The sequence below is a fragment of the Ciconia boyciana genome, chromosome 2 (genome assembly GCF_034638445.1).
Source record: "Ciconia boyciana chromosome 2, ASM3463844v1, whole genome shotgun sequence".
In the NCBI taxonomy this organism is placed as follows: domain Eukaryota; kingdom Metazoa; phylum Chordata; class Aves; order Ciconiiformes; family Ciconiidae; genus Ciconia; species Ciconia boyciana.
The window spans coordinates 168626845-168640581 of NC_132935.1; the positions used below are offsets into that span (position 1 = coordinate 168626845).

General features: G+C 52.6%; 1 protein-coding gene across 6 annotated transcripts; it reads right to left on the reverse strand.

Annotated features, from left to right (window-relative positions):
- Positions 1–3977: 3977 nt before the first annotated feature.
- LOC140648649 (uncharacterized) lies at positions 3978–13423 on the reverse strand. Of its 6 annotated transcripts, none has more exons than XM_072854990.1 (5): positions 13370–13423; positions 11489–12138; positions 10166–10286; positions 8372–8473; positions 3978–8143 (listed from the first exon to the last, which is right to left on the reverse strand). In XM_072854990.1, the coding sequence occupies exons 2-5, from the start codon at positions 11852–11854 to the stop codon at positions 7611–7613; spliced, it is 1122 nt and encodes a 373-aa protein (XP_072711091.1). In that variant the 5' UTR covers positions 11855–12138; positions 13370–13423; the 3' UTR covers positions 3978–7610. The 6 variants fall into 6 exon arrangements, 5 of the variants coding, with proteins under 5 accessions (XP_072711091.1, XP_072711090.1, XP_072711093.1 ...); XM_072854989.1 differs by having other exon boundaries at positions 11489–12495; positions 13370–13413; XM_072854992.1 differs by lacking the exon at positions 13370–13423 and adding an exon at positions 12639–13278.
- Between the last annotated feature and the right edge of the window lie 314 nt (positions 13424–13737).

Consider the following 13737-nt stretch of genomic DNA (forward strand, 5'->3'; position numbering starts at 1 on the left):
GCACCGGTATCAGCACCGAGCCCCGGCACTGGTATCAGCACTGGCACGGGCGTTGGCACTGATAGGGGCCCTGGCACCGGTATCAGCGCCAAACCCTGGCACTGGCATCAGCACTGGCACAGGCATCGGCACTGGTATGGGCACCGGCACCAGCATCAGCATCGTCCCTGGCACTGGTATCAGCACTGGCACGGGCATTGGCACTGATAGGGGCACTGGCACCAGTATCAGCACCGAGCCTTGACACCAATATCAGCACCGACACCGAGCCCCGGCACCGGTATTGGCATCAGCACCAGTGTCAGGATCGACATCAGCACTGGTATCGGCACTGGCATCAGCACTGAGCGCTGGCACCAGGATCAGCATCAGCATCAGGACCAGTGTCAGCATCGGCACCGGCACTGGTACCAGCACCAAGCCTCGACACCAGTATTGGCATGGGCAACGGTGTCAGGATCGGCATTGGCACCAGCATCGGCACCAGCGCTGGCACCAGTACCTGCATTGGCACCAGCATCAACACCAGCACCAGCACTGAGCCCTGGCCCCGGCCCCGGCACTAGTGGCACCAGCACCAAGCCCAGCGGGTGCCGTGAGCCCAAAGCCCCTGGGCTGCCCCGCTCAGCCGGGCAACGCATCCCCACCAGCACCGCAGGGTCACAGCCCCGCAGGCGGCAGGCTGGGGCTGGGGAAGGGGGTGTCTCTCCCCCGCCCTTGGGCTGTGCTGCTGGGACCCCCCTTCTCCCTCCGGCAAACACCCGGTGACACCAGAGGGTCGTGAGCCTGGGCCGCGGGGTGAGTGCCCGGTGCGGGGAGGGGAGCACCCGGCCACCCACACCAGGACCCCCGTCCTGGCCAGGGAAGGATGGGACACCCATGTGCGGGGGTGTATAGGCCTTGGGGGACCCCCTTGCCCACTCACCCAGGGTCCCCAACCCTGGGACCCTTTGGTCTAGCAGCGCCGGGGGCTGGTGCTGGTGCCCGACCAGGGAAAAGCGTTACGGTCCTGCCTTCACAGAAACCTCCCGGGAAAAGCTCCCCCGGCACCTCGGTGCTCCAGGGCCCGTACGGGTGGGCCACGGCGGGGGGTCCCCGCTGCCGGACGTGGAGCGGGACGGCCCCAGCCTCCCGGCAGAGAGGGCGGTGGGACAAGAAGGGTTAACGGGCTGAGCAGGCGTCACGGGAGCCTGAGCAGCCATTTCGCTTGAGGATGCCATCGCTCCCGCGATCCCCCCAGCGCCGCGTCCCCCAGCTGGGGCACCTGAAGCCCCCTAAAATCCCCACACCCCTGCCCCAGCGCCCAAGGGGCTCCCGCAGCCACCGCCCTCCCGGTGCCCCCGGGGCCGAGCTGGGGCCGCTGGCACCCACCGGTGCCCAGAGCAGGATGAGGGCTCTCCGGCCCCTGCCCCGGGCTGGGGGACGCGGGTGTCCCCTGGGACTGGGGGTACAGGCTCAGCCCAAGGCGTGAGCTGTGGGCAGCTGGCGATGCCCCACGGGGGCCGGGGAGCTCCCAAAGCTGGGGGGGGTGGGGTAGGGACCCCAAAGGGAACCACTTAAGCAGCTTTTTGGGGAGCTCGTTCTCTCCACGCAATTAAGGGGACGGGGTGGGAAACGATGGTCTTCGGCAAAATAAAAAAACAAAACCAGCTCAGGCGTGCGGAGCTGCCGCCCGTCCAGCGCTGCCCTCGCCACCCCAGTCCCAAAGGCACCGGGATTCGTCTGCACCCCCTCGCCTGGCGCTCGGCACGCGGCACCTCCGGCACAACGGTGGGGGACCGGGAGGGCTCCAGGGGACAGCGGTGGGTGGTGGGGACCAGCAGACAGGCACGGCACAGTCACGTAAAGCCCCGTTTCTTTGGGAAACCAGCAAATAATGGCAGTTTACTGTTTTTTTTTTCACTCCCCACCATCCCCTCGCACCCAGCAGCTCTGGGTGGGAAGGAGCCAGCTCCTGCTGAAGGGCACGGCTGTCCCTGCCGGCTGGGGACGGGGACCAGCCGCTCTCCCACCTTCTCACCAGCTCCAGCGGCAGGTCCTTGCTGGCGGGGAGCAGGCACGGTGATGAACACATGCAAAACTGACACCTCGAAGTACAGGAGACAGCAGGGACCTGCGCGGTCGCCGTGGCTGGCAGTGGTTTTGGTCATAAAAACCCCTGTGTCTCCATAAAACCTGCTCCAAGCTGCTCAGGATGGGTGACCCTCGGAGAGCAGGGTACAAAACCAAGCCCTTTCAGTGATGGGTGAGAGGAAGGACCCCCTGTGTCACTGCTGCTGGTCCCTGGGGGCTGCTGAAATCCCCCCCTGCTTGCAGCGGGTTTGCGTCTCTGGCATCCCCTCTGAGATTCCCCTGCCGTGTTTAAGTACACCCACCAGGCAAGGCCGCCGCTGCCACCGCCGCTGCGAGGGCACAGGACCAAAAAGGCTCCCTGGACCCCGCAGGAGGGCGGTGCGGGGGGGCTGGGGCACCCAGCATCCCACGCCCAGGGCAGGGAGCCCCTCGTTTTAGCCTCTCCTCCCACGAGACCTCTTGCTGGCACACGGTTTTGGTGAGATTTGAGGTTACGGCTGCTCCTGCGCTGTATAAAACTGCAGGTTAAATTGAGAGCCAGGCAGCAGCAGGCAGCGCTGCCCACGATGGCTCACCCGGGTCGGAGACTCCCTGAGCCCGGAGCCGGCGCTGAGCCAGTGTTCGTCCGCTGCCAGAGCAGACCAGGAGTTCCCGTGCTGGGAACACTGGGAAGAAATGTAAAATATCTGCTGGGACGCGGGGGTTTCTTTTTCTTGGCCATGGATTCAGCTGGTGTCAGCTCGGGCAGGCTTTGCTTGTTTTATCCCCGAGATTTTTCAAGTGTCTCTTACCACGCAGGTAATATTTCCCTGGGAATGCCAAGCCCTCCCAGGGGAAGCTTTGATCACCCAGGACAGCATTTGGCAGCAGTGGGGGATTAAAAGCACGGTCCGATGCAGGAGGAGTGAGGGGTGCTGGGGCCGGGAGCATCCTGTGGGATCCAGCGGTTGGGAGATGGAGGAATCGCTCCCCTCTGTGTGGGCCGAGCTGCACCCCAGCCCCGGAGGACGATGCGCTTCTCGCTTGCCGGCCGGGAACGGTGCAGGACGCCCGGGCTGTGACGCCACGTCCCACACCGGCGCATCCCCAGCATCTCCAGGAACTGGGCGAGTTTTGCCCATTTTGGGGACGACAGCTCAAGAGCTGCCCACTTGCTGCCACGGACCCGGGGCTGCCTCGAGGTGGACGCTGCACCCACACAGCCCGTCCCCGCCGCCGCTCGCTCCCCGCGTCCTCTTCCCCGATGTCCCTCCACGGGCACCTGAACGGTCCCACAGGGACGTAATTCCACGAGACCAGCCGCAGCGGGTCAGATCCAAGATCCAGCCGGGCTCAGACCCGTCCCAGGAGCAGCCAAGGCATCGCTTAGGAAGGGCCTAAGACCACAGCGAGGGTGCAGTACTAACGCTGAAGCCTCTCCCCCACCCTGCAGCTCAGGGACATCCTGAGGCAGAAGTGGCATCTCTGTATTTAGAGTTTCTATCCATTTTTCTTTTCTTTCTGGGAATTTATCCAGCTGATTCTGAACCAGCGTGAAGTCCCTGCACCTGCAGCATCCCGCTGCAGGGAGGTCACCAGCGTAACTAACGGCTGCGTGAAGAGCCACCGCCTTCCCTTTGCTTTGAACCCGCCGCTTACCGGTTTCGCTTGATGTCTCCCAGGCACCCTCCGCAAAACCGTTTCCAGTCCTGCCTCCAAACTGGGGCAACGGGAAGCGCCTGGGTATGCAACGCGTGGGCACAGCCCGGCTCCATTGGGATGGGGTAGGAATTATGCACAAAAAACAAGATAAGGCCAACCCCACAGAAAAGCAGATGGAGCTTTCTGGGAAAGGGGTTCTTTTTTTGATCGCTTTTTACGAAAAAGCCACACCGAGAAGGGAAGACAATCTCTTCCCAGAAAGTGCTCAGTTTCTGTAGTTTTGTGTCTATTTGCATGGCGGCAGCTCCCGCAGCCCATGAGGCACCAATCGAACAGGCAAGGTGAGACCCTTCATCTGAAGGGGTAAGCGGAGAGAGAGACAAGTACAGAGAAACTTTAAAAAGAAATAGTCTTTTATCAACATTAATCATGAAATACCAGACCTCTCTTAAATTTGCACACGGAAGGGAACAGAATGGGAGAGGACGCTTCAGATGGCGATCCATAAAGCGTAATTAAAACAGAAAGGGCGGAAAGCCTCACGTGCTACGTCCGCACCTTGTTTCTACCGTTTAGAGAATAGGGGGGCTCTTAAAACTAAAAGTGTTTTATTCTCAGAAGTGTTTCCGTCACCGCTAGTCCTGACAAGGTGGTAAATAGCAGGGCGGGCTTTACATTTGCAGATTAAACATGACCTAAAGTTTTTTAAAAGTAAAGAAAGAAATAAATGTGTTGGAAATTCTCTTTAAAGAAAACCTGTCTTGCTGAAGATCTGACTTTTTTTTTCCCCTCCACAAACCCAAGAGTTTATGCAATTGCTTGTATTTCCCACTGCGCAAACATTATTTCTCAAGGCAAGTGCACGGATTCTCAGCTTAGGTTTCTTATTAAATAACATATTTATGAAAAACCCTTACTCTCCCTGCTACAAGAGAATTAAAACAAAGTTTCCCAGAGAGGAATTGAGAGAATCTCGCAATTCCCATCTGTGTTCCCGTGAAGAGACTCAGGTGAGGAACAGCGAGTTTCTACATCCCTTCCCCTCGTTTCCCACCTCAACTTCCCAAGCGCCCCAGCAGACGCTGCGCTAACGGATTACCCGATGCTTTCCCCGCTTCAGTCAAGTTTGTTCTGCTCTCCCTGAGCCTAAGCTTTGGCCTGGGATAATGATTTATCTTATTAAGATAAATAAGATAAATCATCTTATTAAGATAAATAAGGTAAATAATCTTATTAGGATAAATAAGATAAATCGCTGCGCTTCCTGATGCTTACCTTATGCTACTCTCTTCTTTTTTTTAAATTTAAGCAGCACATCCATCGTGCAGGTTAGTTAGGTATGGTGACAAGGGGGACGACGCTGCATCATAACCCAGGATACCCGAAGAGATGCACTGTAAAAGTGGACCCGCGGGAGGGCATCGTACCACTCGGGTCGTCTTGAAAACGGGCTGCTGCGCTCTACAGTGAATCGCTCCTTGGATGTAGAAGGAACAGAAATGCCCCGAGTAACCTCTGTGCATGAATGTTTCACATCCCTTAGCACTGGGCATAAATCTTTAATGTTTTAGGTTTTAGTGTTGTTTTTCCACGGAGACTGGAAACACAACGCTTAAATATAGCTTCAGAAATAACTGTTTTTGAAGTTTCTAACAGCAACACGTGGTTACTCTCGCACATAAACTATTTAATTGTTTTGGGCTAAGCCGAGGCTCAATCAAGGCAAAATTCCTACTAGCGTGAGTGGAGTGGGAAGGAGGGTCTATATTGGAAACAAAACCAACAAAACTTACCGTTTTTTTAAGCTGGATCTCTGTATTAACATCTCTGCACTTTTTATATCCTAAGCAGAGAACCCTTCACCAAGCCGGCGCAGTGAGACGCTGTAAGAAGCTGCATTTCTCTCTGTGCGTACTCTGAGTTTCAGGCGAGAGGGTCGGGCTGTCGGGAGAAACCCTCCCGCCACACCAGAGCCCTTCTGCTTACAGGGCAAAGAAAACTGACACAGAAGTTTCCACCAAATCACAGATACCGAGTCCGTTCCCGGTTCTTCTGTCGCCCGTGTCTCAGGACACAAGTCATTTCAATATGGCCTGACTCCGGATTTCCCCTGCACATCCGAACCTTCACTGTTCAAACAAGAGCACGGAATACGCTCGACAGCAACCACGCCTCCTGCAGCCGTTCACCCTCACTCTGCCCGCTGCTAACCTGAGAGCTAATCTTTCAGTGCTTCGCACGTGGGAGACACCTAGCTTTATGACCAAACCTCTTCAACGTTTTTGCCTGATTTTGTTCTTTAAGACTCGCTCAGCATTTTGAGCAAGTGAAACACTACGCACTGTCGTCATTTCGGACAGCCACACTGCCTGCGTGGTTTTCCGTCTCTAACTCCGTTTAATCTCCGTCTCCACATAAACCTCTAAACAAGGTGATTATTTGTATTTCAGTGCGTAGAAAGTCTCAGATTTAAGCGACCGTCTCTGCCTGGTCGGACGCTCCTCAGCTCTGTGCCTGCGAGTGGGGGAAGGAGGCAGAGCTTCCTACACGAGGTCTTTCATCCAGGATTGACTTTCAGCAGCTCCTGAACGAGCCGCTGCAGGCGTACGACCACACGCCAGATTCAGCCCCGCTATTCCAGCCGTTCTTCAGCTGTTTCACAGAAGGAACCACAGTTTTGGTAGGATGGTGTTTTACAGGGTTCACTCCACGAGGAATCGCCTCGCTCCAAAGAATCCTCATTCAGGAGCACGCAGCGTACTTGTGACCACTAAGGCATTAAGCTGCGTGGGAGAAGAATAAAAGAAAAGCTGTCCCCAGGGCAATTATGAGAAGGAAATAACGTGATAAAAGAGTTTTCTGGACATTACTCCCATGCTTGGGATGGGCAGGGATCCCCTTGGGGCCAAGTGTAGGCCCCAATCCCCTTCAGAAGTTATCAAACTCCACCACAGCACCAGCTGTTTCTTGCTCTACTGCTCCTCACGGGAAGCTGAGGACATCGACTTCACTCACGGGCTCACTGCGAAGCAGGCGCTGGGACTGGAGGTAACACGACTTTTTCATTCTTTGCACTCAACTGGAATAAGCAAAAATGCTGAATATCACCAGCCCGTGGAGAGAAGATGCGTGATCTACAGACGCTGTCTCTGCAGGACTCCCCTCCTGGCTGCTGATCTTGTCCCTGCAGCCAAAGCCACTGCTTTCTTTTTAGTTTACGGAGTATTGCTACCTATACTTTGCACATACATTAAGAATATACCCATGCTCTTTTCCAGAATCTCAGAAATTGGAATGGCATCTTGCCCCCAGTAAACAGATGTTTGAAGCAACTGATTCTGGTCATTATTTCCATGTGACAGTGCTTTCACTGCCACCGCTGCTGTCCTCCGACTGTAACTGCTGAACTAACTTTTTGGTTTTTGGTTGCTATTTTTACATCAAACCCAACCGTTCACCTTAACCTACGCTCTTAGAAGCTCCGTTTCCTGCTCACAGCTCTGCGGACAACCCTGTTCTCATCGTGACGGTTTCTCAGTCTTCTCATTCCTGAAGAACTCCCAGCATTTTTCTGCATTAATACAGACATTCTCTAGCACGCGCTGTTTGGTGCGCCAGGAGAGGTTTTTATTAATGCTTTTGGTACAGTCAATGCTGCTCTATACAACTCCTCCTCCCAGATATGAATCATCTAGCTGCTAATTAAAATCAGCTCCTAATCAACCACTATTAGGCTGGCACCAACCAGATGCCTTTCATGCTTGAACTGGATTCAGTTCTTATCCTAAAGTTTCCCTTTAATCAATATATGACTATAAGCCATCACCTCTGGATGGAGAGGGATTTTTTGATAACTGAAGGGAAAATCTATCCCAGGAAAGCTTTTGGCACGCTGATTACATGTGTACGTTATGAGTTCGCAAGTGATTAGTGAGTCTCGGTTTTTCCATAAAACTTTTCTCACATTCCGTACACTTGTAAGGCCTCTCCCCTGTGTGAGTTCTCTGGTGGCGAATCAGGTCTGCATGGCGACCAAAGCTTTTACCGCAGCCTGTGCATATGTACGACAACACCTGATTCTTTTTGGTGTGAATTTGCTGATGTTTTAGAAGTCCAGTTTTCAATTTAAAAGTCTTCTGGCATTCTGTACACACATACAGTCTTTCTCCTGCACGGGTTTTCTGATAAGAAAGGATCTCTTCGAATTCATTAGGTTCCCCTTCCTCAGGAGAGCTGTTACCTCTTCTGCTTCCCGTGGCATTTGCCTGATCTGTTGCTGAATTCTGACGACTCTCAGGTGTTACCCCCTTCTCCGAAATTTGGCAAGTCAGGTCTCGGGATCCTCCTGAGGACAATCCATACAGTTCTGTCTTTTCTGAACTCTTTGCATGACTTGGCAACTCGGGTCCGATCACAGTACTGCCGCAGCCTGGAACAGAAAGATTCCAAATGTTCCCTTTATCTGACGTGGTACGACATAAATCTCCAAAGAACAACAATTCCTGATTCACCGTGGCTACCTCCATACAAAGAAAACAAGCTTTGGGTAAAAAAAGCAGGGATACACTAGAATCCTCCCTCCCTTTAATCCTACAAGCCCGTGCAGTTTCAACGTGCGGCCAGTTTAATTTTTGATGCGTCTCAGACCACCACGCACCTGTGGTAAGACTCGCAGGAATCTCCCTTTCCTCAAAATCCCGCTGATCCTTGACATGCAGCGCTTCTCTTGTCTGGATATTGCTTTTGGGAACAGGACAGTCTGCAAAGGAACAGAACATGGAAATGATGGTTATTATTTTCCTCTGGTTTTTTTTTCCATTATTACAAAGATATTTCCTAACCTACTTTAATTGTATAGATGTAGACAAAGGATACGTTGCACAAAGACCAGTGCTGCAGATAGCTTTTTGTCAGCCTGTTCACTTTACCTCTCTGAGCCCTGTAGTTTACTTATGCCCCTTTTTTTGGTAACATTTTTGTTAATTTACATGAAAAATACCGCCTTTTGCTTTCTGAAAGAACAACAATTTTCTAGTTGTTCCTAGAACTGTAAGAAAAGACTTTGTGATGCTGTTTTCTAGCAAACACCTGCATAACCCACTGTCTCTTTTACTCCAGGGAAAGGTCCAAAGAGGAGGCAACAGCAAATGCAGCTGCTCTGGCATCTAGAGAGGGTGGCTGGGAAGCAGGCGGACAATATTTGTTTTCCAATTTTTAAAGTATTCCAGAAATTATATCCAAAGGTTGAAGAGCTAAATGTTCAAAAGTGGAAGGTCTCGAATGGATTACAGCCTTAACACCTAATCCAGCTGTCCGGTGCTGTATGTTATGATTCAGTCCTAACTGCCTTTCTGATACACGATCTTATTTTCCCCCAGCTAATCCCTCCTCATGCCATGCACAGCACATACTTTGTTAAGAGATCAGAGTTGTACAAAAAAAGAAAAATAGAGGCAGCCATCTGCAGGCTCTAGCTTTTCTACTGTAAAAAATAGAAGGTATGTAAAGAAAAAAAAAAGTGGAATGACATTGTCTCATTATTTCATGTAATTTCAAACTTGAAAGTGCAGAAGTAGCAACAGAAGGAGGTGAGGCTAAATCAGCATTTCTTAAACAGAACTGAAGAGTGGCACAAAGCGCAAACTGAGGCTCCTGGGGTATCACAGCGCTTCTGTTCCTCCAGCCCAGAGGACAAGCAAATGCACTTTTAGCCCCTAATTACAGCAGGTTCTTCTTCTGTTAATCCAAGGAATTACCTGAAAGCCGAGCACCCAGTGGAAGCTCACACCTTCACATTTAAAAAACAATGACTTCAGACAAACATATAGCTGGGCACTTAAAAACCAATCACTAAGACATCTTCATTTTTCTACTTTCTAATCATTCATGTTATTTGACTATTTCTGCATCAAAATAGATCAATACTCTTCAGTGAATCACAAAACCCAACGCACATCAGGATTTGGGGATGATGAAAATACTCGCAACTCAACTAGAATTAACAAGTCCACAGGATCCACGATACCGGGTGTCACTGCAGCTCCTGAGCTCGTGTATCTAAACCTTTCCCACCCTCCTTTGTTCCTCGTTTTAGTTCGCACGTGCGTTACCAGGGGCACCGTCAGAGGCCCCAAACCCCTCTACCCGGGGAGACCCTTTCACTCTCTATTATTCTACCCGTATCACGCAGACAAGGCGTCACCTCCGCGCACAGACTGAGACTCTGACATCAACAGAGCGCAGGGAGGCAGCAGTCGCGGAGGCATTAGAAAAGCGACTGTCCAGTCTTTAAAGAAAAGATGGTGGAGGTTGTCTTCTCTCATAAAGATTCAGAAGTACCTAAAGATTAATCCGCTAGAAATCAAAGGATTTGAGGAGTGACTGTGAGACAAGAGACAGGCCACAAACAGCACAGATCCGTAAGCCTTCAGCGAGAAAGGGAAAAACTAACCTTTACCCAACGTGGTTAAAGATTCATAACTGTCCTTTATCACTTTCTTGTAAAGTTCTTTCTGCCAGTCTTCCAAGTTCTTCCCCTCATGGGCTGCAGCATTATCAAACGTCCCAGGGACCTAAACCAAAGCGTTCAACAGTCACTGCCATCGGCAAGTCGTACATCCTTGAAAGCCCTCTTTTTCGAACAGCATTAAACAAGTGGTCACGGATGCCCATGCTACCTATAACCAGCACATTAATTAAGGGCTTTATATAGGAATCTTCTACTGTTATTTCTGTACGTAGCTCAGAATGAGTAAAATTACCTAAAAATAATGCGACTCAACTGAAACAATGACTCTGTAACGACTGGGTCAACAATTAGTCGTAAAACAACAAATCTGTGGTCACCATCGATACCCAGCCCCATCAGGGAACTTGGCTCTTCCCTTCACAGACAAGCAGACAATACTCCAGAGTGTATTTTAAATAAGCCCTGAGGCAGTGCCGCAGTCTGTCACATCTGGCTGTGAGAGTTCTTCCCTAATAATAGAAGTTAGCACAAACAAAAAAATTAAGCCCCACAAATACCGACGAGATGACTACTGCCTGTTTTGCAATGTACAGGTACGTACTGTGTACATACTTTGTATCCGTACATTATACCTACGGAGGTATAATGTGCTTGCCTTTGTATGTGCTTGCCTTTGAATAGGCTTCAATTTGCCTTTTAACCTAACGCACATCTCACTGGTTCAGGTGTTTTGCAGCTTGCGCCATGTATAAACCCAACTGTACAAATCCGCTGCCAAGAGAAATAATTAAGTTTCATTAATTTGTCGTTAGATGGGATCACAATCCAACTTAAATACACAGGGGAGAAGGTTGAGCGGCAGTTAAGCCTTTGTCTCAGCCCCAAACACCCACACCGTGGGCACCGTGCCACCAACACATCATCTCGGCGACTCTAAAGGAAATTTTTCCAAGCATGGGGACTGTCGCGTACAAATACAGGTCTGCAGGGAGCGAATCCATTTTACAGCATGAAGCGGGACTGCATTTCCAACGAACAGCAGATTTCCTCCCTAACATTTAGGCACAAAATTGGAATTTGAGCACAAAGAGCGCCAGGATGCCTTTAATTTCCCCAGTCACCGACCTCCCAGTGCCACCTCCACACTCCACAATTACGGGGAGAAAAATGAAACCCACTGCGTCGCTGGTAACATTTTACTGCCACATAGCATGTTTCACCTACTGCTGCTTCCTTGAAGTGCTTCACATGCAAATCTTCTCTTAATTTAAGGGCAGTAAATGCAATAGCAAACATCTTAATTACCCTTGAGTGCTCAGGATTCCGGATTCGTTTTCGAGTTTTATTACTTATCCCAGCACAGAAACTTCGAGGTGTGCCAACGAGCCAGTTTCCATCTTCACCCAAAATGAATTTTTTGGGAACAGCTTCTTTCAGCAGACGTCTGTTTTTTCTAATTTTTAAGGGGTCAATTTCAAAAGAACTGTCCTCAAAATGCTTTGAACACAGTCGCTGATGCTTGGAAGGTGTTCCCATGTCCCGGCCCATGTTGTGAATCCACTGCTTCAGAAGAGGTTGATTTTGTAAAGGAAAACCATAGAAAGTGACGGTACTGTTCTTGTACACCCCGCTGGTGGCGTTTTGACAGTTCAGCGCCGAGCAATAAACCATTGTAAAATGAGAAAGAGGAACAAATCCAAAAATAACGTGCCAGGAGGAGGGTTTAAAGAGTTTCTAATCAACTCGAGGATTAAATGGGCCTAAACTTCTCAAGAAAAAACATGCTTTTGAAAGACAGAAAGAGCTGAGGTCACGAAGAAGTGAAACACGGTGCTGAACTTCACTGCCAGAGACACGGAGCTCGCCGCCGCCGACGCCTGCGGCACTCGGAGAGGAGGAGCCAGGTCCCCTTTCACAGCACGCGGCTTCCCCGCTTCAAAGCGACAGCAAGCAATCTGGAAGGCAAAAGTCTTTAAAATTAGCTTAATGGACCATTACTATGCAGATTTACATTTAAAGTAACTTCTGCTGTGTACACATATATATGCACTTCATTAATTTGCGTATCCATGAGGAATCCTCCCACGCTCCACAACAAAGCTTATTACACAGTTATTCAGAAGGCAGCAACAAAAGGGCGATAGCCAAATAACTTCCAGACAATGAAGACTCGGGTTGATACGTGGGGTCTGAACAAGGACTTCCCCATCGTATCGGCTGCATGCTGGAGAAGGCGAGTCTGGGGGATGTCAGTCGGAGAGGAGATCTTTGGCCAGGCGCATTGAAATAGAGGAGAAAACCACCAAGAGGAACTGTTAGGAAACGAGGATGATAGAAATCGTCAGCGTGTGCACCCACAAAAAGAACCCAGGAAGAGAAAGAGCTCTACAGAGCACACGGGGAACGTTTCTGGAAACAAACGTAGCCCAGATCTAACGCTAGCAACTACCCTCACCATCACACACGCTTCTGGGAACACATATGGTTCGTGACCCATTCTGGTATCAACGCAGGAGGAAATCGGGCACCTCTGCCCCAGGGCACTCTGCCAACTTGGGAGCCCTGCTGTGGACCCACCCGCTACCCATTCCTGTGCACCAGTGTCCGGTGGGGCAGGAGGAGGTCCTTGTTTCCCCCGGGGCCGACACCTGAGCCCCGTTAAGCTGACGCTGTAGGAAAACAGGGCACCCCTCGCTTCTCCCAAGGCACCGAGAGCAGCAGCAGCCCTGCTGCCGTCCCCTGAGTGTCTGCACCTTGCGCCCACGCTCCACAACCGCGGGAGGAAGCACCCACCAGCGCTCCCCTCCCCGCGCTGCGGGGCAGGCCCGGGCCCGGACCCCGAGGGAACGCGGCCGCGCAGCCCCCGGGGCAGCGTGTGCGCAGGGCGGACGGAGGGAGGACACGGCCCGCGGGCGCCGGTGGCCTGACAAAGCCCGTCCCAGCGCCCAGGGCACCGCAGGGGGACGCAGACCTCCCCCGCCCCGACCCCGCGGCAGGCACAGGCCTCTCCCGCGGCCCGGGCCCCCCAGGGCGGCCGTTCCCCCCCTCACCACCGGTGCCGAGGGGGGACGCGGGCCTCCCCTCAGGGACCCCGCACCCCGGGGGACACCCCCGCCTCCCCAGGGCATTGGCGGGAGGCCCCGAGCCCCGCGGGACGGCCGGCGCCCCCCGCCCCGGGCCGCTCACCGCCCCCGCCGGGCCGCCATCTTCCTCCGCGGCGCCACGCCCCGCCCCTCTTCCGGGCAGCAGCCAATCGGGCGGGGCGCCGGCCGCCAGGCGCAGCCAACCCTGGGCGGGGTAGGCCGGACCACTTCCCCTCGCCATTGGCCGGCCGCCGCTTGCCCCCGCCCTCCCATTGGCGCACGACAGCCAATCACCACGAGCACGTGCGGCGCGGCCTCCACGAGGAGGGTCGGGCAGACACGTTCATTCCCATTGGCCAGCACACGAAGAAACAGGACGCTGATTGGAGGAAGCAAGCGTGACCTCACGGGAAGGGAGGCGGGGATTACGAGCCCGCGCTTTCTCGTTGTCATAGCAACGGCGGAGCGGCG